Source organism: Muntiacus reevesi, chromosome 2, assembly GCF_963930625.1.
Source record: "Muntiacus reevesi chromosome 2, mMunRee1.1, whole genome shotgun sequence".
In the NCBI taxonomy this organism is placed as follows: domain Eukaryota; kingdom Metazoa; phylum Chordata; class Mammalia; order Artiodactyla; family Cervidae; genus Muntiacus; species Muntiacus reevesi.
Window position 1 is genome coordinate 19,469,803 of NC_089250.1, and position 24,671 is coordinate 19,494,473.

The 24,671-nt window shown below is 42.3% G+C and overlaps 1 protein-coding gene across 4 annotated transcripts in view; it reads left to right on the forward strand.

The window, feature by feature from the left end:
* NRP1 (neuropilin 1) overlaps positions 1–16,447 on the forward strand; it is a 145,959-nt gene extending 129,512 nt beyond the window's left edge. For 2 of the 4 annotated variants that reach the window (XM_065921064.1, XM_065921062.1), the window contains exons 13-17: positions 4,009–4,146; positions 7,557–7,831; positions 8,323–8,419; positions 10,736–10,786; positions 13,279–16,447. In XM_065921064.1, coding sequence (XP_065777136.1) covers positions 4,009–4,146; positions 7,557–7,831; positions 8,323–8,419; positions 10,736–10,786; positions 13,279–13,568 — 851 coding nt within the window. In that variant the 3' untranslated portion in view covers positions 13,569–16,447. The remainder of the gene's footprint in view (positions 1–4,008; positions 4,147–7,556; positions 7,832–8,322; positions 8,420–10,735; positions 10,787–13,278) is intronic. The other 2 variants (XM_065921063.1, XM_065921065.1) reach the window with 1 other exon arrangement.
* Positions 16,448–24,671: the final 8,224 nt, after the last annotated feature.

The following is a 24,671-nucleotide window of genomic DNA, read 5'->3' on the forward strand; positions in this document are numbered from 1 at the left end:
ATCAGAGCAGGAATGGCTTTGTGAACTTTTAATTCACGGCTCAAAGCCATTGGTATGATGGCTTCAGAGGGGAACTCCAGAGCAAACAGTCGTCTCACAGAGTCTACTGTGGTCAGAGGGTGGATATACAAATCATGAACCAGTAAGAAGTCAACAGACCGAGAAGATGGGGGACTAGTGTCCCAAAGAACCATGTTACCTGAGTTAGAACTGAGGCTTCATTCATACTAAAAAGGGAGAGGGTACAGCTGGTTGTTGCGAACTTGGTGCTGGGATCCTTTGTCCTTGCAGCTATCCATGTAGATCTGGTCACAATGTTCCTATAAAACCCCAAGAAGACAACTCATTATTTTCTGTTCTGCAACTTTTTGTCCATATATGAATAGAAATGTGTTATACTTTTAAAGGTCAGAGCCTTGAGAATGGGCTCCCCTGTATATATCAGACGGTAGGCAACATTCTTTTACAAAAGGTGCAGAGCCAGCATGGTTAAGCTCAGGCAACAGAGCACAGAGTTTAGAGCTAAAGGAATACATCCAATATGGAGTCAGGTTTGTTCTCTGTTACAGAACCACAGATCTTACTGATAGGGATGGTCTAGTCTACAGTCAGCCCAGAGTACTTTACAAGTCGCTTTGGTTTCCTGTTTTTCCATTGTCTGAGTCATGAATCTTGTTCTCTTCATTTGTATATAGTGAACTGTCTGTTTCTTTGAGGAGTTCTGTTCATTGTCACCTCCTGGCTAAGCCAATGCTCAGGAGCATGCGTGGAATCAGAAAGCAGGTCTAACTCTGTGGTTTCCCCTGCTCATGGTCAGCCCCATCTGCTGATACCTGGATCCCCAGTGTCCTGCAGGCACCTTGACAAACAGCAGCATATCAGACCTTAAACTTTCATCATCATCTGATTTTGCTGAAGCCACTAGAGATTCAAGCAGAGTCTGAAGATTTCATGCTGAGGATTCTTCTCAATATAATATGTTCAGTGGGCATATAATATGCATATGCTATCTGAGTTGTCATCAAATGCATAAAAGCCTGTTAAAGCTCTGCCAGGAACTGATGAGAAGCCCTGCATTTTAAATCCATCTTCCCCTTGGCAGAAGGCTCTTACCCTCCAAGGATCCCCAAACATTCTCTAAATCAGTTCAGAGTATGTTCATGACCCATGGTTACATGGACCCAGGCACCTCCCCTTATTTTCAACCTATGAGTAAGCAAGCTCACATACCCAATAGAAGTTCTGAAGACCAGATTTGAAAATTAAATCCTTGTGCATATATGGTGCTAATGATGTAACTCTGGGCAAGCTAGGTCCCACAGGCACAGCTGGTGCTGGCTCACAGCGGCTATAAATTTGTTTTAAGTTCAGAATATTGTTTCCGGCTATTTTTAAGAGTCGAGAAGGGATTTAGCCAGATTATTCCCAATGAATTTAATGAGAATTGTGCAGCCATGGGGCCTGGGTAGTATTTTGAAGATTGAAAGATCACATGGACATTGTCCTGTATACTAATTTCATTTGTCCATTTGCTTTTTTCTCTTTCTCCTCCCTTTTCGCCTCTGCTTCTGTCCTTCTCTCTTTCTCTTTCCATTTCTAGACATGTCTGTGTGTATTTTTGTGAGTTTAATAGCCTTTCTAGCCAGGCTTGAATCTTCAACATTGAGCTGTTCTGTCTCCATGCCCATCCCCCAGAAAAGGTACTGATTTAAAAAAAAAATGTATTCTAATTTAACAAGATTGCCATAAATTATATATGATTGAGCCAAAGAGATAAGAGTAGTAAAATATGAAAAGTTTGAGCAGTCACTGTGTAAAATTCATAGATTGGAAAGAACAGTGGAAGATAAAGGTTGACTTCCATTCACTGGAACAGGAGATGTCAAAAATTAGTCTTTCAGGCAAAATTGCCCTCTGTCTTGGCCACAGAAATACCCAAGTTCATTTTATAACACTGCCAGAATAGTAATAGTCAAATTATGGATGGTGTGGTTTTCTGTAAATTATACAATAAATTTAAAGTGTTACCAAGGCAAATGTTACCAGAAATGTGTATGCTGTAATGACTGCCCTCCTCTCTGTGTAGGTCTTATAAATGACATTTAAGGAGAAAACCTAAAACCACACACATATTAATATTTTCCAATATTAACATTTTCTAATACAAGATTACACAACAGCACATTCCAGGGCTGTGGGCGTTGACATCCAAGGTTACTCAACTACTCCTTCATTGTTGGCTGACTACATCTGCAAAATTCAGTCATGCTGTACAGAAGGGCGGATTTGGGAGAGGTTTTCTCATGCTTTAAGAAGCCCTGTTTCATGGTTATGATGGACGAGGCATAAAATATGTATCTCCAGTGACACTACCGCTGTGAAATATAGCCCTTTGCACAAACTGAAAGTGCTCGTGTTATACACATCACATAACTTACTAGGCTTACTTTCCCCAACTGGCCCCGTGAATCCTTTGGCAGGTCACGCTGTCATTGGAAGGGAGAATCCATCTTGCTCAGTTTTGACGATGCTATGGTGCCTTCCTTCCAAAATTTCACATTAGCATTTGAAAGGAGTTCCTTGGAAGCTAAAAATGCAAAGTAAATCATTCTTTTCTGTTCAGTAAATCTTCCCCTTACAGTGCCCCCTGCCCACCATTGTTGAGGTGGGGAAGGGGCAATGGAGCCCAGACTCAGAAGAAAGCAAGATACTTGTGTTAAACACTTAGACAAAGTTAAAGGAAAGACCACAATGAGATAGGCGCTCAGCCTGACCTAACACAGCGTAGAATCTCATACCTCCCTTTTGCTCCAGAGAGATTGTTTAGACTTATTTTTTACATCAGCGGGCAAGCTGCCGGGGGCATCTTCCTTCTCGTCTCAATGCTGCCATCTTGTGGACGCCTGAAATCAATGAGAAGCAATGACCCTCAGAGAAAACAGCCCCTATTGTGTGTTTAATTTTATATTCAGGAGACACGTGGGACTGGCAGAAGCAAGAGAGTTTTATCTTTAGGATTATTTTTATTGTTAGCTCCAGTTTACCAAAAATAATTCCAAATATCAAAGGCTTCGTTTTCCCCATCCTTAAAAAGTTAACTAACCAAATTCCCCCAGCAAAAAGGTTGAGTAAAAACTGAGGCTATACAAGTTAGGGGGAAAAACAAACAAACCCATAGTCAAATAGCACTTTGTAGAACAATGAAACAAATCATTCTTGAGAATCCCTTCACGCTTTCTTTTTAGAACCCAAAGGAAATACTTTGAACATTAAAAAAATATACAAGTGGGTACCTATTCAAATATGCTTTGGCTTTACTTGACCTTACATTGCGGTTTTAAGTGGAGCAAACAATTTATATGCAAATCTGAAAATTCACTAAAGAAGCAGAGATTTCCCACTTAAAATTAATTGACCTGATATAAAGCACAGAAGTTAAAAAAAAAAAAAAAAAACTCACGAAATGCTTCAGAGATCTGCCAGTAAAAACCTGGAGCATAAGCTGGTGTGTTGAGAATACAGATAACCTCCAGGGTGAGATATTCAGCCAAGTCACGTTTCTAGACTTTGGAGGTTCATGGGTCAGTCTCTAATTAAGATTCTTTTCATTGGTGGATATCAATTTATATGACTATCCTCAAGAGTGGAGTATCTTTTATATTAAATATTGTGGAAATAAGGAGAATGCTACAGATGTAATAATACATGCTTTGGGAAGTAACCTTCCTGGAAATTTTATGTACCAAGTTGACAGGCAGTCCATAATCTTTTTTTGAGCTGGATCCAAAAAAGAAAAAAAAAGTTACTAAAGTGATGTTGCAAGCATGTGCATCTCTCCATGCATCTTTTGCATTCCTTGGTAATCCTAGATGTTGTGGCTTTCCTAGGATTTTTGAATAGATATTAAATTATATAAATCGTGCTTTCCATGAAGGAATTAAGGACCTTTCTGACCTAAATGATCAAATGTGTCTTTCTCATCTGTTTCTTCCTTTCCACCCACTGAAGAGTTTCCAACATATGGTTTTAACTGTGAGTTTGGCTGGGGTTCTCACAAGACATTCTGTCACTGGGAACATGACAATCACGTGCAGCTCAAATGGAGTGTGTTGACCAGCAAGACAGGACCGATTCAGGATCACACAGGTAATGGAGGGTTCACCGTGGCCTCATTTCTTTAAATTTGAGAGGGTGTTACTGAGGAGGGTTGCTGGGGTCTGTGCGTTTAGAAAATACTACAGATCATTCACTTGTGCTTTTATTTTCTGGAATTAAGAAGATGCCCTTCCCTAGTAGAGAGTCGCTTAGGCCACTTACTGGAGAATGCTAAATAAACTTAGCAACAGGTTGACCCCTGTGAATAGTAACAAACTGGGCAAATCAGTGTGTGTGAATTAGGACCTATTTTCTACTCTTCCTGAACTTTTTTCATGAGACATGTCAAACATAAACAAAAGGAGAAAAGAAATAGTAAAATGAACCCTCTCTGTCCGTAACCCACCTTCAGCACTCATCAGATCCTAGGAATCTCATTTTACCTCTAGCATCCTGACTCTGAGTGATTTGGAAGCAAGTCTAGACATAGATAGTGTCATTTCATTTATGGCCTAACGCTTACTCTCTTGACCCTTGGAGTGGAAGTGGATTGGGGTCAGGAGTTGAAATCTTGTTCTTTTGAGGAAGATTGTAATCATTCTCTCTGAGCAAGGAGAAACCTCACCACACCCCAGCCTATACCCCATGCCCCCTCCTGTCTTACTTTCCTTCTATGATTAATTAGGGTTGGGGTGCAGAGGGAGCTGTCAGTCACTCTAGGACCTCTTACCCATTGCTATCCTCTTTTCGTCCTAGTCATTACTCAGCTTGAGAGATGGACTAAAAAACCATCAATGTCCTGTAAAAAAAAAAAATGCATATACTCATACACACACAAAGAAAACACCAACCCACAACCTTCCAATCAGTGATACTGACAACACTGCTTGTTCAAGTCATGGTTCCCAAAAGAGAGCCCAGAGGGGCATTTGCTGAGGCTGAGACATCTCATTAAGCCCAGGTCCCCCTTGATGAGTGGGCCAGTGGGCTGATGGACGGCCAAAGGGTCCTTCATGCTTTTCCCACTTGGATGTTCACTCTTCCCCCAGTGAATACAACCATTAAGTAGGTTGAATAGGCCTCTTTCCATCACGGCTACCTCCTTTCCTAATAAGAATGACAAGGAAATTGGATAAAATTGAACTCCTTCAATTGTGAGACACTTTCAATTGAATCTTAAGACAAGCAGTTTTAGAAAACTTAAAATACTTTGACTGTAAGTGGCACTGTACGTAGAAATGGCACCAAATTAACCAAATGCAATTAGCTGAAATGAAGGCAGTAATGGTGGAAAAATTGATGCAAAGTGAAGCAAAAAGGCTCAGTAGGATCTGACATTCAAAGGAGGTTAAAAGCTACGTTAGCCAGAGACAAAAGCTAAAAGGCTTACAGAAGTACAGTGCTAATTGAGAAAACGAAGAGAGAGTTCCTGACCTAGAATGCGATAAAACCCCGAAAGGAAAAATATCAGCGCTTTATGTGTTGGAGTGTCAGAAAAGGCAGGCGTGTCTTAGATGAACGGCTGAGAAGTGCGAATCCTTCAGAAGCATTTTTCTCTTTTGTCCTCCCGGGAGACCTCCAGATCCACCCAGACCAGAAAGAGCCCCTGCAGCACTAAACTTGCAATCATTTGCTGAGTGAGCTGGGTGAGCCTGGCATCTGAAAGGCAGAGACTTGTTAACATGAAAAAGTCTGGATGAAAAGAGCCCCACACACAGGATACGCACACACAGCCCGCCACAGCTCGTGTGCGGCGCTTTGCAAATCAGACGTGGAGGCTTCTGAAAATGAACAGTACCTAGGTATAATAGTCTGTAGCCTGATTTTGAATTTATCAAAGGGATCCCGATTGGTTTTCTGCATCTGACCTCTAACAATGAAGCTGTGTCACTTCTTATAGAGGATTCCCCAAACCTGTGGCAGATGCTGGGAGGGGCACGGGAGATGCAGGTATAAAGGAGGGAGTCTGAGCCTGGGGGCATTCCCAGTCTGGTTCTGGGTGAGAAACGGCTCACCCAGGCCATGGGATGAGGTGTCCAATGGCAGGGGGAGCGGGGGTGGCAGAAGACAGCCCGGAAGGGAGCAGAGATGCAGGCCTGGCTCGGGGACCAGCTCAGCCAAGCATCCTCAACTTTCTTCTTCTCCACACGATGGGGGCAAAGGGGCAGAGGCAAGGTGGGGGAAGGTCTTACCTGCCTGTCTTGATGGGCTGAGAGGTGGTACCATCACACAGACAGGTGACTATCATTAGGTAAATCAGTGGGAGGAAACGGGGTCTACATGGTCCAGGAGAGACAGAGAGCACACACACTCTGCCGGGGCTGTGGCGTCTATTTCCCACCCTCCTTTCATTATCCCACCCACCAGTTATATTAAGAGTGCTGAGGAGCCTCTCAGACAAGCAGCCAGGTGAGGGAGGAAGACAGTGGTCAAGGACACATCCACTCCACCCGGGCGCTGCTGACGCAGGACGCACCCACATACACGCAGTGCAAGGGCAGCTCCCAAACATGCCAGCCCCTGGGCAGCACACAGAACGCCCCCCTGCCCACGGAAGCTCGCCGTCAGATCCACACTTTGATCAGGGGCGACGTTCGAGGAGCATTTCTATTTGCAGAGCAAACAGTGAAACATGAGTTGTGTGTTTAGACCAGGTGGTAGCAGGAGGCAGTGCTCCCACTGGGGGTCATTAACAGCAGAGCCGGGAGTTAGTCCTCCAAGCTCAGCAAGCATCTCCGTTGCCGAAATGGCACATTCTAATAAGCCTCAGAAAAGCAGCCTCTCCACTCCTGGAACCAGAAGCCCACATCAAACAAGAGCAGGACTCACAGCTGAATTTCAAGCTCTCAGGTGTATTTAAGGAACTTACTAATATAAGCCATTAAAATAAACTAGGATAAAAGAATTGGAATTTGGAATGGGGGTGGGGGAAAATTGCCAGATTTTATGGACAGACAGCAGCTTCATTGTTATCAGGCATAACCATTACTATAATGGTTATAGTAACCAAAGCAACATCCACCAGAAGTCTTCCTGCTCCAATGGTAAATAAATAAGAATACATCTAAATATTTACATTTACTCTCTGTGTTCACACACGTGCTGCTCAAGTCTTCAAGCTGCATGGAAATAGGTCTTCCAGTACATCCGATCTGCTTGCAATGGTGTAGAGGCCAACACAAGTCATAGCCCATGTCCATGTGACCTTGCATTCTAGATAAGTGGTATCCGACTATTGAAATTTACAGTCTCCAGCACAAACATCCTTTCACAGAAGCCAAGAGCAGAGCCTTTCAATGCCAGTGAGGTTACCTGCCATTACCCACTTCATCACCAACACCACTGCACAATTGGGTTCTGGTGCTCTGCCCAGGAGAGAAGGTTTGAGAGCAGAACTTGATGGAGAAGAGACAGAGGTTCATGGATCTGGCCATTCCCCCTAACACAGCTTTTTGTCACAGCAGGAGATGGCAACTTCATCTACTCCCAAGCTGATGAAAACCAAAAGGGCAAAGTGGCTCGCCTGGTGAGCCCCGTGGTTTATTCCCAGAACTCTGCCCACTGCATGACCTTCTGGTATCACATGTCTGGTTCGCACGTGGGCACGCTGAGGGTCAAGCTGCGCTACCAGAAGCCAGAGGAGTATGACCAGCTGGTCTGGATGGCCATCGGACATCAAGGGGATCACTGGAAAGAGGGGCGTGTCCTGCTCCACAAATCTCTGAAGCTTTATCAGGTGGGCCCCCTCCCCTCGGTCGGGGCAGGCAGCTGCTTCAGGGGCGCTGGGACGCTGTTTAAAAGCTATGCAAATGAGATGCGGGAATCATTCCAAAAATTATTTCAGGTGTGTCCTCAACCTGAGATACCGATGCACTGATGATCATCTAGGTAGTGTTATCTCATAGTCTCCTAGTTTACAGGCAGAGGACTGATTGCTCAGAAAGAAGGGAAAATGCTACTCTATAATTATTTAGGGCTGTCACAATCAACATTCCTTTTATTTGCTGCTCTTTCCAGTTTTAAATTCTGTATCACACAAAGAGAATGTGAGGAGAAGTTTTATATCATCCCCAAGCAGTTAATAGGGATTGAAGAGCAAATCACGTGCTCATTCGAAATCTCATGAATTTCATTTACGTGCTGTGACTTGAGCTGCACGAGCATTTGTGAACACTGTTATTTGGGACAGAACATTTAAATACTGTGAAAATGATCTCGTTTTGTTAGGTGATTTTTGAGGGTGAAATCGGAAAAGGCAACCTTGGCGGGATTGCGGTGGATGATATCAGCATCAATAACCACATCCCTCAAGAGGACTGTGCAAGTGAGTATGGGTTACTGTAGAAACCAACACAGCGCTTGCTCAGGGCTGAGTCTTTCCACTTCATGGTCTTTGTCATGCTCACTTAGACGTAGAATTTTAGTGTGGGCTACAAGCACATCCTATAGATGTGCTTGCTTTGATGCAACAAGGCGTAAAGCCAAGTCAGTCTGCCTTCAGCTACCGCATCATCTAACCTGGTTCACTTCGAATGTCTGGTTGGTGTCCATAAAAGTACACCAATAATGTGCAACCCAAAAATCATAGCAAAGAGCAATTTCCAGGCCGTGCCTAAACATTGTGATGAAAAGCGGAAAACTCAGACATCTGGGTAATTCCAGATATCTCAATGTGTAAACAAAATAGGAAGCCTTTGAAATTTTTCATCACAGTGGATTTAATGAAGATTACATTGTGAATGAATCATAGACAACATCATTCTTTGATTTATTATAAAAATAAGTAGAAGTTTCTGACTCTCGGAACAGTTGAAATGCCTCAAAAGAATAAATGAAATTTAGAGATTTTGCCTAGCATTTCAGAGTTTATGGATTTTTCTTGGCCTGGTATATATGAATAAAAGTCTTGACATAGAAAACCAATTCATACTCCCAATTCTTGATATATAATTATAAATAGCATCACTAATGACAATGTAATAGCACAGTAATTAGTCTTAAGCTCCATTTGCTACACTTAAACTTTTGTTATATATCATGGTATAATAGGATGTTAATTATAACAAAATGGAATAAGCCTATTGGGCAAATTTAAGACAAAGGAGGCCTGTTGGCTATAATGGGTTTTTGGTCATTTCAGCAATTTACAAAGCTTTTATTATACAATATATTGGATATATGTAGTCCCTAAAGTGGCAATAATTTGATAGGGTCGATTGAAGAAATTAGAATGAGCAGTGAATAAAGGTCTGCTTGATATTATGTAAGGAAATCTATTTAATGCCACAGTACCTAGCAAACCTTCATAGAAAAGATGATAAGGCTTAATATTTAAGTTACAACTACTTTACAAACTGTCTGGCATCCAGGTCTACACAGTTGTTAATGTGTCTATTTCATATAGTTGCACAGGGCCTATACTACTTCATTCCTTTTCCAAGATGGGAAGGCTGATGGTGATGTTTTTGGAATTGGGAGAGCAAACTCCACCAACTGAAACAATGTTCAGTTTGGTTCAACAGGTTTTCTCTGATCACCTTCTAAGGGCTAAGCAGCATCCTAGTGCTTCAGTGAATAGATAGAGGCTAAAACACGTCCCTGAGCCTTTTTCTATTTATGTGACTGGGCTGCTTAGCTGTGGTTACTGCTGGGCGTTATACTCAGAAAGTCATAACTAAAGCACCGTTAAAATTTTATGTTCTCCTGTCTTTAAAATGAATAACCAACAAGGACCTGCTGTGTCGCATAGGGAACTCTGCTCAATGTTGTGTGGCAGCCTGGAAGGGAGGGGAACTTGGGGGAGAATGAACACATGTATATGTATGGCTGAGTCCCTTTGCTGCCCACCTGAAACCATCACAATATTGTTAATTGGATATACTCCAATAGAAAATAAAAAGTTTTAAAAATATTAAAAAAAAAAAAAAACCAACAACTTTGTGTTGCTGTGACAGTAAGAAGTTGGCCAAGATAATTCTACAATTATCCCTCAAATGTGTTTCCTTGAAAATTTAGCCATGGATGCTAGGAGATTATCAGCTCTTTATTAATTATTCATGCATTAATACCACAAATATTTGAGTCATGGAGTGTGTTCTGGACACTGTTCTAAATGCTGCGGACATAGGAGTGAACCAGGTCCCTGTCCTCTACTCAGAATCATAAAGGACACCAGGACTCCACTCCCCCTGGAGACTTTTTTTTTTATAAGACACAGGATGCAGTCTCTGGCCTTAACGAGCTGACATACTATATGGGAAACCAACTAACACTTAGGAAGCCGTTACCTACAAAAGCACAGGATGGCAGCCATATGTGCAACCCCACTTCTGTTTTCTATTTTTACCAGACTTCCCCACACTCCAAATGCCAGAGTCATTTCCCCACCCTCTCCTAAGACAACACACTCTGCTGCAGCAGGGCTTCCTGGATTTAGATCTGACCCCAATTCCCTAATCATTCAGCACTGCCTCTCTATAGCTCTCCAGTTACCTGGTGGGGTCGGATTGTGCTAAGACCTTTGAGGAAAGCCCAGCAGAGCCGCTGGTGATTAGTGTGTGTGTGTGTGTGTGTGTGAGGGTTGATATAGTTTGAGAGTTCAAATATCTCTTTCAATTTTCTTTGACTTTGGTTCTTTCAGAACCAGCAGATCTGGATAAAAAGAACCCAGAAAGTAAAATCGATGAAACAGGTAAGTTTGTCTTGCTGACTGATTTTTAAAACATTTTACATGGCTTTTATTATATTTATGGAGAAACTCTGGAACTCTGGCACACTAGGGTGCTAAGTGAAAGTCACTCAGTTGTGTCTGACTCTTTGCCACCCCATGGACTCTACAGTCCATGGAAATCTCCAGGCCAGAATACTGGAGTGGGCAGCCTTTCCCTTCTGCAGGGGATCTTCCCAACCCAGGGATCAAACCCAGGTCTCCTGCATTGCAGGCGGATTCTTTACCAGCTGAGCCACAAGGGAAACCCAGGGTACCAAAGCAGTTTACATAGAATAAACACCCACCCATGTCAGTGGTACTGTGCCTGGGCTATTGTGAGAGTGCCTGATGTAGCCTTGGGAGAGGCAGTGACAGGTTCAGACCGTGTCAGGGGTAACCCCGGGGGACATGTGCTAACCTGGCCCTTCCCTACTGGGCTGAAAGAAGGGCTCAGAGGACAACGCCATGAAATACCCTCGTTTTATAACTATGGAAACAGGAAGCAAGTGAAGACTGTTTCTTACCCAAGGACCTACAGTAGTTTTCATACAGTAATTTGAAACCAACCCAAATTCTTGTGCCTGATTGAGAACCAGATATAATCTTTAAAGGACTGGAGCCCAGTGTCTGTTTAGACAACCTGTTCCCAGCCTCTGCTACTGAAACCTTCGTTTTTCGATAATGATCACAACATTGATGACAGTGATGATGACGATGATGCTGCTGAGGGTTTATTGAGGAGCTAGTATGTTCCAGTCACTTTCTGTAAGTTCTCTTGTTTAATTCTCGCAGCTGTTCTCTGAGTATATTTATCCCCATTTCACAGATGAGGAGACTGAAACTCAGAGCAGTGACTTGTCCTTAAGTAAGATAGGTTAATAACTTCCCAGGTGGCGCTAGTGGTAAAGAATCTTCCTGCAATGCTGGAGACCCAGGTTCAATCCCTGGGTCGGTAGGATCCCCTGGAGAAGGAAATGGCAACCCACTCCAGTAGTCTTGCCTGAAGAATTCCATGGACAGAGGAGCCTGGTGGGCTACAAGTTCATGGGGTCACAAAGAGTAGGACATGACTGAGCAACTTTCACTTCGCTTCACTTAAGACAGGTAATTAGGTGGTAGCCTCAGACTTCAAACTGATTAATTCAAAAGTGTGTTTTCTTTGAACACCGCTTTGTGATCCAGTGCGAGGCATTTGGTTGGAGTGAGGTCCTGCCTGATGTTGTATTCCCAGAAGTCTCCACACCTGTGTTGGACGCTTGCCCCAGCATCACTCCAAGCTGCTGCTAGCAGACTTGTACCCTGTCCATCAGCACCAGTTGCCATCAGAAATGTGGACCTATTAATACCACAGCCAGACTTGGATTTGGGTAGAGACAAATAGAGATGGTACCATATTCGCAGTTGATCATCTCAACACGAGGCTCATTTAGCTTAGTTACGTGGTCCACACTGAGATGTAAACTTTGTTAGAGATTGTTTCAAAACAGTGTCGCATCAAGGGAGAGAATATTAATATGTCCCTGTGGCTTCTTTCCCCCTGTAGGGACTTGCATCGCATATTTTTAGTTTCCTTTGATTGGAATCCTTGTTGATCAGAACACCATTAAGTAAACACCAGGCCTGTTGCACATTAACATTCTAGTCTCATTTCTAGTATCAGGTAATGAGGCTCAGAGCTCCCATGTTAATAATTTCTCGTGTTCCACTCTAAAGAAAACATTTCCCCAATGCCTGCGTGCAGAGCTGTGTGACCATCTCCAGTGAAACCACCAGAGCAGCAAAGATGCTGATTATTAAATGTGTTCTGTTCAGCACAACACAGACCTGGCTTCTCGATTGGAGCCATAAAGCCATTTAAAATGTCAGCAGCAGGCATGCCCTTATTCTGTTGGAAAGCTCTCTCCTGATTGAGTGAAACCATGGTCGATTTGGGGGGAAACTTGAAAATCGGACTTGTGGTAGGACCACCACCCAGAAGGGCAGCTTAGGCCATCTTCTCGTGCAGGATCTGGGGATCAAACAGATGTATCAGGAATGGTTAAATCCCCTGCTAGACCAGTGTGGGAAGGAGCATTTTGCAAAGCTTATAGATCCCGTATCTGGCCAAGGACAATAAACACAGATTACAGTCTGACAGAGGGCGGGCTACATAAAATCTGAATTAGATTAGAACCCAGCCCTCACTGCTTGCCCCGAAACAGTGGTTTCCATGTGCTAAGCTTTCTGTCGGAATCACAGCACCAAAGCCCCAGTACCTTCCCTCCCACGCATTGATTCCCAACAACTCTCAGACATAAACGCTGGTGTTTCTTGGCAATGGAGGAGCCAAACCCCACCGCAGGAATCCCCCACAGGCTTTCTTGCGAAGGACAGCCCAGAACCAGATGTGTGCTCAACTTCTTGTCTATTCCGCTGTCTCCCGTCATCCAGTGTGTGAGCAGTGCTCACGGAGCCAATTTTGTTTTTCTCACCAGGGAGTACACCAGGCTACCAAGGCGCGGGAGAAGGTGATGAGAACATCTCCAGGAAGCCGGGCAACGTGCTGAAGACCCTGGACCCCATCCTCATCACCATCATCGCCATGAGCGCCCTGGGTGTCCTCCTGGGCGCCGTCTGCGGGGTGGTGTTGTACTGTGCCTGTTGGCACAACGGGATGTCAGAACGAAACTTATCTGCCCTGGAGAACTATAACTTTGAACTCGTGGATGGCGTGAAGTTGAAAAAAGACAAACTGAACCCACAGAGTACTTACTCGGAGGCATGAAAGCAGACAAGAGGTGAGCAGGCGAGCAGGAAGAGTGGAGCGGAGGACAGAGCTTGAGCTGGGGACTGGCTGATCTTTCACTGTTCAGGCTGGGAAGCGCGTTGATGACGCCAAGCCAGGTTTTTCTCAGGAGCTTCAATGAGTTTGGCCGACAGACACGGACACCTTAGCTGTGTTAACAATTGGAATCCTGTACAGTCAAGCTTCTTTCTGTTGGTTTCGTTGGAATAATCCAGTGCTGGTGTTGAGACCAAGTATGATTGACTTAATCATTCAAAGGACTCCCCCTTTCCCCTTCTCTCTTCTCTTCCTCTTCTGGATTCTTTTCAGAAACTGTGCAAAATCCAAGATGCTGGCACCAAGTGTATCTAGCAGGGCCCCTTTGATGGACACGCTACCTGCAGCCCAGTGCCCAGAATATATTCGAATCACCGCCTTTCAGTGGACTCCTGAAGCTGGCCTTGTGTATAATCGCCCGCGTCATGGATAGGCAAAGAAGGAGTAGGATGTTTTCTGTTAATATACCGTAGCCTCAGTACCAGTCTAGTGTGTCAGCTCTGTTTACGAAGCAATACCGTCAGATTTCCTCGATGTTTTCCAGTGTTGTACTCAACCTCGTGCTGTGAACTCCATACAGAAAACTGTGCCACCATAAACACTGCTGGCAACTGGGTGTGATGCGGACAACCGCAACGAAGAATCCTCGGCACTGGCTAGTCCACGTCCTCTCAAGTGCCTTTTCGTTTGTACTGGTTCTCATTGTGTTACATTCACCCGCCCTGTTTTTCGCTGGTGAAAGCCCTCTTCTTGAATCAAACCCTGGGGGCCTGCTGACGAAGAAGAAAGTATATTTTAGTGTGAGATGTCAGCCTCCAGGAAAGCAAGGGCTCCGAAGATTTGGCAACGTGGCTTAATCGTTCCGCTTTTTCCGTAGTTCAATTTCATGTCTCTTGACCCTTTTGTATAAAGCTGCAATATTCTCTCTTACTGTTCTTTCATATGGAATGTATTTTCAAATGTAAACTCTTTCTCTGCTAGCCCTCTGTCTTTTTTCTCTCTTAGGATTTAAGCATTTGCCATTCTTCAGAAAAGAAACTTGCAGCTTTAACCTGCTGGGAATGGCAAACAATTTTACTAGACTTTATGTTGGAAAAATAAATAAATAAGGGAAATTCCTAACTTTGCCCTCCAAAGTATAACTTTGGTTTCCTTGTTAACTGGTTAAAGTGACAGTATCTTTTTTCCTAAAGCCATTTATCTATACCAATCAAAATAATCTTCGATAGAAATGTTTGCATTTAATAGAAATAGTGGTTAAGTTGAGGGAAGAAATAATTGGCTTTCAAGTGAGACCCAAAGGGATGAAATTCCCTCAAAATCCAAAAATCAGAGATTTTTACATCCAAGTACACAAAAATGACCCATGAGAACCTTCTTGTTTTGGTATTGAGTCAGGCAAGGGAAGTGGAAGAAGGAATGGTTAATTTAAGAAAGCAACCATAAATTCTGGTGCCTGGGGATGGAGTATTTTAAGATAAGAGAGAGGAAGAAAAGGAGTAAAGTCAAAACAAATATTCTTAAAAATCCATTCAGCAGCAACCCTGAAAAAACAGGAGACTTAGTGAAAGCTTCTAGAAACTTCCATCGGCTCACAATGAGAAAGCCTGCCTTGGAGCTGGCAAGACCTAAGCCTCCAGTGGCACAGAGAAGTAAATGTCTTATGAGGCAGCATGTGAATTAGCCCAAAGAAGCTTTGGTTGTTTTCCTTGTGTTTGTGCCCCGCCATGTAGTACAGAAGAACTTCCTCCCTCCTGCACTGCTGTAGGTCTCACTCAAGTACATTTGTGGGGGTCACATTTGCATCATGGAGCTCAAAGTCCATTCATCCTGGTTTAATTGAAATGAGAATGCCTTTTGTTTCCAGGAAAGTATTGATCACTATGAAAGAAGAATAGATTCTAACCCCCAGGGGCATCCATTCAGCCGTTATAATCATACCCAGACGAAAGCATTAAGACTTGATTTTTTTTTAAGGCAACAGACTTAAAGTTGTCCTCAGCCAAGGAAAAATGATACTGCAACTTTAAATTTTAAAGTATCTTGCACTGATAAATATATTTAAAAATTATATGTTTATAAAGTTATTAATTTGTAAAGGCAGTGTTACAAAATGTTCAGTTTATATTGTTTTAGATTGTTTCATAATTTTAAAAGGTGTAAAATAACATATTTTTTTCTTTATTGAGATCTATAAATCTTTCTGTAGTAAAATGTTTTCATTTTACTGGTATATTATTGCTTCATGTTTTGTACCATCATAAAATTTTGTGCAAATTTTTTTTACAGAAATTTTTATTTTCTATGACAATATGACACTTGTAAATTGTTGTTTCAAAATGAACAGCGAAGCCTTAACTTTAAATGACATTTGTATTCTCAGACACTGAGTTGCATAAAACAACCTATACATAGAACTGAACTGTAACTTAAATTCCAAACTATGACTACTACATTCCAAAGAAACAGTTGAATTAAACATTTTCATAAAATATCCCAAACCTGATGGCTTTTACTATATTAGCTTTGTTATTGTTAAAGAAATTGGTATTATTCCAGGGGTGGGGAGAAAAAAAAAAAAAAAGAAATTGGTATTATTCCAGCATCAAATAACTTTCAAGATTTTTTTAAGTTCCTTTTTTAAAATAATATCCTAATAAGGAGAGAAGATTAAGAAAACATTTCCTGAAAGTAGAACATCAACCCAAATTGGACACTTGTCAGGATAAGGCATAAAGAATTTGGCCTTATAAGTGGAAATTTTTCAACTCCAAATCTTGTGTCAAATGTTTCTATACTCCATTTAGTAAAGTTTTTTTTTTTTAATGAAATTCCCATATGTCTGTTGGTAAGCTTTGTTCTTATAGAAAATAGGTAATAAACCAAATAGTGTTTATGCATGTAGCTGTGCTAAATTTCATTAGAGGTCAAAGCTAAGCATGGCATTGCAGCTGGCTACTTGGTAATTCTTAGAAAATTTTGAGTCCATCCAGGACCAAAATAACAGTAGTATAGTAATAATAATAATTACAATAACAAAGACGAAAAGGGTGGAATCAAAGCATGCTCTGTAGGACGAGGACCATTCACGAACCAACAGTTCTTTCCTTACCTTCCTCTGATTATAGGAAAATTTAATTCTGAAGTGCAGGAAATCTATGAAGGTAGACTGCTCTGCACAGCTCTTCCCAGTGAATCAATATTCCTACTTTTCTCTGGACACTGAAGTCTTTGGCATCTTCCAAGTTTTAACTAAGAAGAGAACATTTGCCCTACTCAGTGGAGTTTTAGGTTTCTCTGCTTAGAGAAAGGACTTCCCTGATGGCTCATCAGTAAAGAATCTGTGTGCAATGCAGGAAAACAAGAGATATGGGTTCAGTTCCCGGATTAGGAAGATCCCCTGGAGGAGGAAAATGGCAACCAACTCCAGTATTCTTGCCTGAAAAACCCCATGGATAGAGGAGCAGAGTTGGATATTCACCTTACTGAACTTAAATTCTATTTATGTTCATGGATATACCCAGAAAACATGATGACTTACGATGAATCTACCAGAATTAATCCAAAGATACTTCTGAACTAAGGGCCATAGATTTCATGGGTTCTGTTTCCTTGTTTAAGAAACCTTAAACATAAATGCTTTCGACCCATTTCTTACCCCTAGTTAGCAGCTAAGCTAGGCTCTTCTTCCTGGGTTTAAGGAGCTAAATCACTGTATAATTCTTCCCAAAGTCAAGAATTAAATATGTCACAAAGACTGAAACATTCAACTTAAAACATGAAAATTATTTATCATTCCATCTACTGTCTTCCCTGCTAACATATTAATCACCACTTGGGCTGGATTGTACTTTACCTTTTTGCAAATCAGAAGGATTTTGTAATACTCCATGATGTTTCTGCTTCCTGGTGATAATCAGAGCTGTTGTGTTGCAATGAAAAGCAGTTCTGCCAGAATTTCACTAAACTCTATAACGAAGGAATCTTAAGCAGCTTTTCAGCTCACAGGTTGAGAAGCCAGAGGGAAAGGAACCTTGAACTAAGTAGAACTTAGGACCAAGAAGTGAATGAGACCTGTGTGATCTCTGGCATCATTTTTTTAATATTCCAAAGAAACATTGCAAAGTGATACAAATAAGACCATCATATTATCATATACAAGTCACTTCTTATAGCTGTACCATGAACCAATTATATAATTTCAGGAAAGAAGGAATAAACTCCATGGGAAACTTGTATGGTGATGATGCTATACTTCTTTATATTGAGAACATTCTACTTTCGCAGCAGCTCTGGGAGCTAATCTTTGTCATTATTCCTCTTTATAAATGAGGAATCCAAACTTTAGGCAAGTTGAAGGGTGAATCCAGGATGGATCTGGTCTCATCTCCCCTTCCATTCCTCCTATCACACCATAACCCTCCCTGTATGAGCGTGAGAAGTGCCCATAGAGTGCCTGGCTACTCAAGCCAGTAGCAGCAGCATCCCCTGAAAGTCTCTTAGAAAAGCAGAGTCTCAGGGCATGCCCCAGACACACTGAGTCCTTTTAACAAGATCCCTGGATGACTCACATGCCCATCCATTTGGGTCTGAGAAGCACTGACCAGCCTGCAGGTATACTATGCCAGGTATTCCAGAGTTTACCTGGTGTTTTCAGGATACTCCAAGACAGGGAACACACCTGCAGATTTCCCAAAGCCCTTTACCAAAGAGTCTGAGCAGCCTGGAAAACAGTAAAGTTAGAAAATTGGAAATCTCACTCACTGAGCCTAGAAGCATGTTGCTGGTGAGGACCCTACATGTGGACTTCTCTGAGAGGAAGAGATAATGGCTCATGAAGTATATAGCTTGATGAAACATTTGAAGTGCTATAAAGAAAAGCAAATGGGACTTGCCAGGTGGCATTAGTAGTAAAGAACCCGTCTGCCAATGCAGGAGATGTAAGACTTGGTTTCAGTTCTTGGTTGAAAAGATCCCCTGGAGGAGGGCATGGCAACCCACTCCAGTATTCTTGCCTGGAGAATCCCATGGACAGAGGAGCCTGCAGAGCTATAGTCCATGGGGTCGCAAAAAGTCAGACATGACTGAAGCGACTTAGCACACACATAGCACAAAGCAAGCACTCTGTTACTCATCAGTGTGATCAGGAGGAAAGAGGAGGATCCATTTGTGAAGAGCCAAATCCTTCTGTTCAAAAGGAGTTGCCTCATTCATCACACAGTTTACTGCTTTCCAAAGGTGCTGAAATCCTGATTCGTGTTAAAATCATGAATGGTAAAATAAAGGTCCCATGAGCCAATTCTATCATCTTCTCTAAAATCCTGAATAGTGAAACTAGGTTGAACCCAATTTAATCTTGCTTCAATAATTTCTAATCTTGTTTCTTGGGGTCCTTATTACAAATAAGCAAGAAACTCTAGAGTAATAGTTTTGCTGCCCAGTGACTCCCGAGAGAAGGTTTTTCTATACAGAAAGATGGTCTTTCTAGACCATATAGAATGGTACCTATTATGATGTAGGAGTTCAATAAATGTGTAACATTCATAACCAAAGGTGGTTTAGTCCCTAAGTTATGTCTGACTCTTGCGACCCCATGGGCTGTAGCCCACCAGGCTCCTCTGTCCATGGGATTTTCCAGGCAAGAATACTGGAATGGTTTGCCATTTCCTTCTCCAGGGGATCTTTCCGACCCAGGGATCAAACCTGGGTCTTTTGCACTGCAGGCACATTCTTTACCAACTGAGCGAATTTTATTAATATCACTGCCCTATTTTTTTTTTTTCATTTATTTTGATTAGTTGGAGGCTAATTACTTTACAATATTGTAGTGGTTTTTGCCATACATTGATATGAATCAGCCATGGACTTACATGTGTTCCCCATCACTGCCCTATTAATAGAGTTGGAAATCTCTTGCTCTGACAGAATGTTGGGTTGAAATGGACCTGTTCTCTGGTGATGGTACTATAATAGAGCCTCACACTTCAGCAGCTTGAATGAGACAACTTGCCAGGATAGAGAGTAGGTCTGGTCTCTGGGATGCTTCTTTCAGTGATGTGAGCATCTCCCTTGCCCATCACTTTTAATGTGAGTTAATTAACACCCTCTTCAAGGCTCCATCAACATCTTGCAGAGAGGTGGTGCTGGCAACACTAATGATCTTGATGTAATCCTGTCAGGAAGCCATTCCATGGCTTATTAGGCTATCGCTCTAATTTCATCTAACTTCTGAAAAATTTCAAAATTGACTAAACTGCTTTTTGGACTTTGAATATGTAATTCTATTTAAAGCAGATTCGATCATTACCCTCAGATCATTTTCAAAATTTCTGCTGTTATTCATGCCTTCTATCTAAAAAGACCTTATATCTAGAATCTTAGACATAATTTTTCTTGGGTCATCTTTTAATTTTATGTATATTCAAGCTACCTAAGTTCCAATGAATTATGAGAAGAAATCCTGTCATCCAAATAACATCCTTTTGATTTATTTCCTGTGTTTATTAGAAAGTTTGGGGGTTTGGAGAGATCCACACAGTGACCCAGCTTGGTTTTGGTCCCTGTCCCCTAAGCACCCAGAGCTTGGACAACAGATGTGAGTGCTTCAGCTAATCAGCAAGTGCATTATTGAATCTACTCTATGAAAACTTCTTAACTCCTTATCATCATGACCACTGCAATTTTCTGTATGCTCACTGTGTACCAAACTTTACTGGATGTTTCCACTAACACTTAAAACAATCTTATGAATTGAGGTTACAACAGCTGAGGTACAGGATTTCCCTGGTGGTCCAGTGGTTAAGAATCTACCTGTCAATGCAGGGGACACAGGTTTGATACCTGCTCTGGGAGAATCCCACACACCACAGGGCAACTAAACCCATGCGCCACAACTATTGAAGCCCACAGTCTAGAGCCCATGCTCTGCATCAAGAGAAGCCGCAGCAATGAGAAGCCCATGCACTGCAGCTATAGAGCAGCCCCCTCTCACCACAACTAGAGAAAGCCCATATATAGCAACAAAGACCCAGCATAGCCAAAAGTAAACAAATAATTTTTTTTAATAATAACAAAATTTTTTTTTAAAAAAAACAGGTCAAATTATACCAAGTGCAATCCCATATCTGCTCCCTATTTTTTCTTTCCATATAAATCATCACCTTTTTGTTTACTATATACCTTACTCACTTATTTTATTATCCGTCTATACTGAAAAGTGAAAAAAAGTGAGTGTTAGCCACTCAGTCGTGTCCAACATTTTGCATCCCCTTGGACTGTAACCCTCCAGGCTCCTCTGTCCATGGAATTCTCCAGGCAAGAATACTAGAGTGGGTAGCCATTCCCTTCTCCAGGGAATCTTCATGACCCAGGGATCAAACCCAGGTCTCCTGTACTGCGGGCAGATTCTTTACCATCTGAGCCACCAGGGGCCGCAGGGAAGCCCCACTAATACTCACAGAATGCAAATTCTACATAGACAGTGACTTTTGTGTATTGAGTTCTCTGCGGTTTCCGCAGCACATAGAATAGCTCCTGTCACACTATAGGTCCTAAATAAGTGTTGTCGAATGAAGGAGCCATGGTGATTGGTTGGAAAAAGAGAACTTCAGTGGAAATGGAAAATGGGGGGGAAATTTCAGGGCAGGTTTAACCTACCAGGAGTTTGTTCTGGAGCAAGAACTTGGAGGGTTCATATATCGAGTTTTTTTCTTAAAAATGTCTTTCACACCCTACTGAAACAGAGCAGGACCCTATGGTCCTTGCATCTCCTGCCCTCAGCTTACCTTTTATATGTAGAAAAACTTCAGCCGAACAATAAGTTTAATCAGAGAATTGAGAAAATACACAAAGGCAAACACTCAAATGAGACCAAGTAATAATAGTTTGGTCATTAAGCAATGTCAAGGACCTTTACTTCCTCCTAAAGGCTACAGATAATATTCTGAGCCATATCTTGCTAACTGTTTTATAGATACTGAAACCCCCACCAGCTGAAAGAGGTTAACGACATGATGGTCAGACTGTAGCCATGACAGAAGCAGCCACAGTTCTGAGAACTGAACTCAAAGAAATGGGAACAAATCAACTGTGGAACTAAAGGTTAAGTGTACTTAAAACAATTAAGACGACACCGATCAGACCACCCTGTGACCAATTTCAAGATGACAGTCAGAGCCGACTGTGCCGTTTCCTCCCTCCATCGCTAAAATCGCTCTTGCCATGTGATTGTCAGCCAGGGGGAGCTGGCCTTTGGACAAGTCTGCCCTCCCCCACCCATCCCCCGCACAGGTTGCCAGCCTTTGAAATAAAGCAAACTGTCCTTTCTACCAACTCCGCCTCTTTATCGGCTTTAGAGTGAGCGGAATCCCCACTCCCAGTCGGGGTTTTGGCTCCCGCCGTGGAGCTCTCGCGACATCTGGCTCCCGGGATTTTCCCGAGCAACGTCGCCAGCATGAGGGCGCACCAGGGTGGCTGTGAGGAGCCGCTGCTCATGGCTGCCTGTCCCAAGGAGAGGGCTTTGGGGGGATGTTCCTAGTGGCTGCTGAAATCATTTGCTTCAGGGATCCTCCCTGTTTCTCCTCTGCTCGGCACTGGCTGTTAACTTACGCTTTTCCTCGGTGGAACGGAAACATGCGTCTGGACAAGCTGAGGAGCTCCAAGACGCAGTAAGTCAGTCAGTCCACTGGTGTGCAGCTGGGCTAACTTCTTTTGAGCACAAAGTGCCCCAAGTTTGGGTATTTGGCTAGTTGGTTCTGATGTGTGTCTGACTTCGAGGACCTTTTGTGAGGACAAAGTGCTGTTTGGGCATTGCCAGTTGGTTCTGACGTGTGTCTGTCGTGGAGAACCGTAAGTGTTGGGGAAGAGTTTGCTAGGATTTGTGACAGTTCTGTTTTCTGATGTGTGAATATATAGTCCCTCCCTGGAAATGAATTACATCCCCCCATTAGGGGATGGGAAATTTGGTGCGGCAGAACCAACTCATTCTTTAATTTCTTCATTTAGTGATGAAAGTGAAAGTTGCTCTGTCTTGTCTTACCCATTGCGACCCCATGAACTCTGTAGTCCATGGGATTTTCCAGACCAGAATACTGGAGTCGGTAGCCTTTCCCTTCTCCAGGAGATCTTCCCAGCCCAGGGATTGTACCCAGGTCTCCCGTATTGCAGGCAGATTCTTTACCAGCTGAACAACAAGGGAAATTCTCCTTTAGTGATAGAATTCCCGTTTCACCTGACCGTCTGACTTCCCGAGAGAAAAACTACCTTTCCCAGCCCCTCTTGCTACTCTGTGTCCTTGTGACTACAATCAAGCCAGTCATATGGGAGAGGAAGTGATGCTTGAAACCTCAGGTTCCTATCTTTAAAAAACAGTAATTATGCCCTTTTCTTGCTCTTTTTCCCTTCACACTGCCTGCCTGTGGATGTACCAGTGAAAACCAAGTACCACCATAATGCATAGACAGATTGACAAGCAGGTAGAATTCAGGCTCCCTGACAGGTCTTTTATGTTCAGTTAGTTACGTAGTTCAGTTCAGTTCAGTTGCTCAGTTGTGTCTGACTCTTTGTGACCCCATGAACTGCAGCACGCCAGGCCTCGCTGTCCATCACCAACTCCTGGAGTTTACTCAAGCTTATGTCCATTGAGTCTGTGATGCCATCTAACCATCTCATCCTCTGTCATCCCCTTCTCCAAGAGAAATACAAATTACTATGTTGTTTAAATCACTGTGGCTTTGACATTTGTGTCTAAACCAGTATAACATCTAATAACTGATTAGATGTTGAATTTAGAACATTGAACAAAATCTTAAAATTGAGCCCAGACACGCTAACAAAGACACCAACCACCAAGATGATCTTGCCCCCTCTTTTCTCATTTTGCTCACACTGTACATCAGACAGAGTGAGGAGAAAGTCTAGAGTTAGCCATTCTATGTCAAAGCAAAGATATGGTCCAGGCTCAGTGGTCCAAGTGTAAACAGGATGAAGAGAAGCATCTGGGCACCAGACAAATAACAGAAAACACAAAAACATCATAGAAAAAAAAAAAATAACACAATCTAGGAAAAAACATAAATCAAGAAACCAAAACGACAACATTTATTTGGTGTTATATATAGAATATGAATAAGCAAAAACTTATAATTAGAAAATAACAGGATATGACAGAAATAGGACTTTCAAATTTAAGCCAAATGGCTGAACAAACTAGCATCATTACAGGTTTAATAAATAACTTAATAAAGAACAAAATAGTTTTGAGAACAGAATTACTGGCAGAATTCATCCATAGTATCCAAGACAGGAATGAAACAGAGCTCTTTCTAGAGAAACCTGACCCCTGAAATTCTCTCTTATTGGTTTTAATCTCCTGATGCATAAACCCCTGCCTTAAGGACCAAACATCCCTGTTTCTGTGCAGCTTCTGGAGAAATTCTTAGACTCAGAATGGAGTGGAGAACAAGATGCCAGAGGGAGCCAGGAGAAAACTCAGAGACGTTAAAGTATTAAATCATGAAGAGGTGATCATTTGCATTCCTGGCCTCCAAGAGGTTCACATTTCATTAGCTTTGGAGCAATGGTATCAGAATATGATGCAGTCCCAGTGGGATTGAAATTTGTCATTTCCTGTTGAGAAACAGGGTGTGTTTTTTTTTTTTTTTTAATTTATTAAGTGCTGAAGTGTCTGCATGTTACTCTAACTTCTAAGGATAAAGTACATTCATGTGTTCAGTGCTCTGGGGAAGGCTCCAGAGTGTGCACATTTGAGGATGGGGTCTCCTCAGGCATTTTCACTCCTGTTACAAAGATCCTAGAAAATCAGCTGGTGGCCATCTCACCCCAAACACGAAGGAAGGAGGAACAAAATATTGTAGAGGTAACCCAGTAACTGAAACTGGTGGGATGACCAAGGAAGACAACAGGAGGGGAAAACCCTTCATCAAAAGCCTTCCGTGGAACCTTGGTTATTTAAGATGCTCCCATAAAAACAGTTCTGAGGGACTAATGTTTTCAGGAAATGCTATATACAACTACATACTTTTTTAA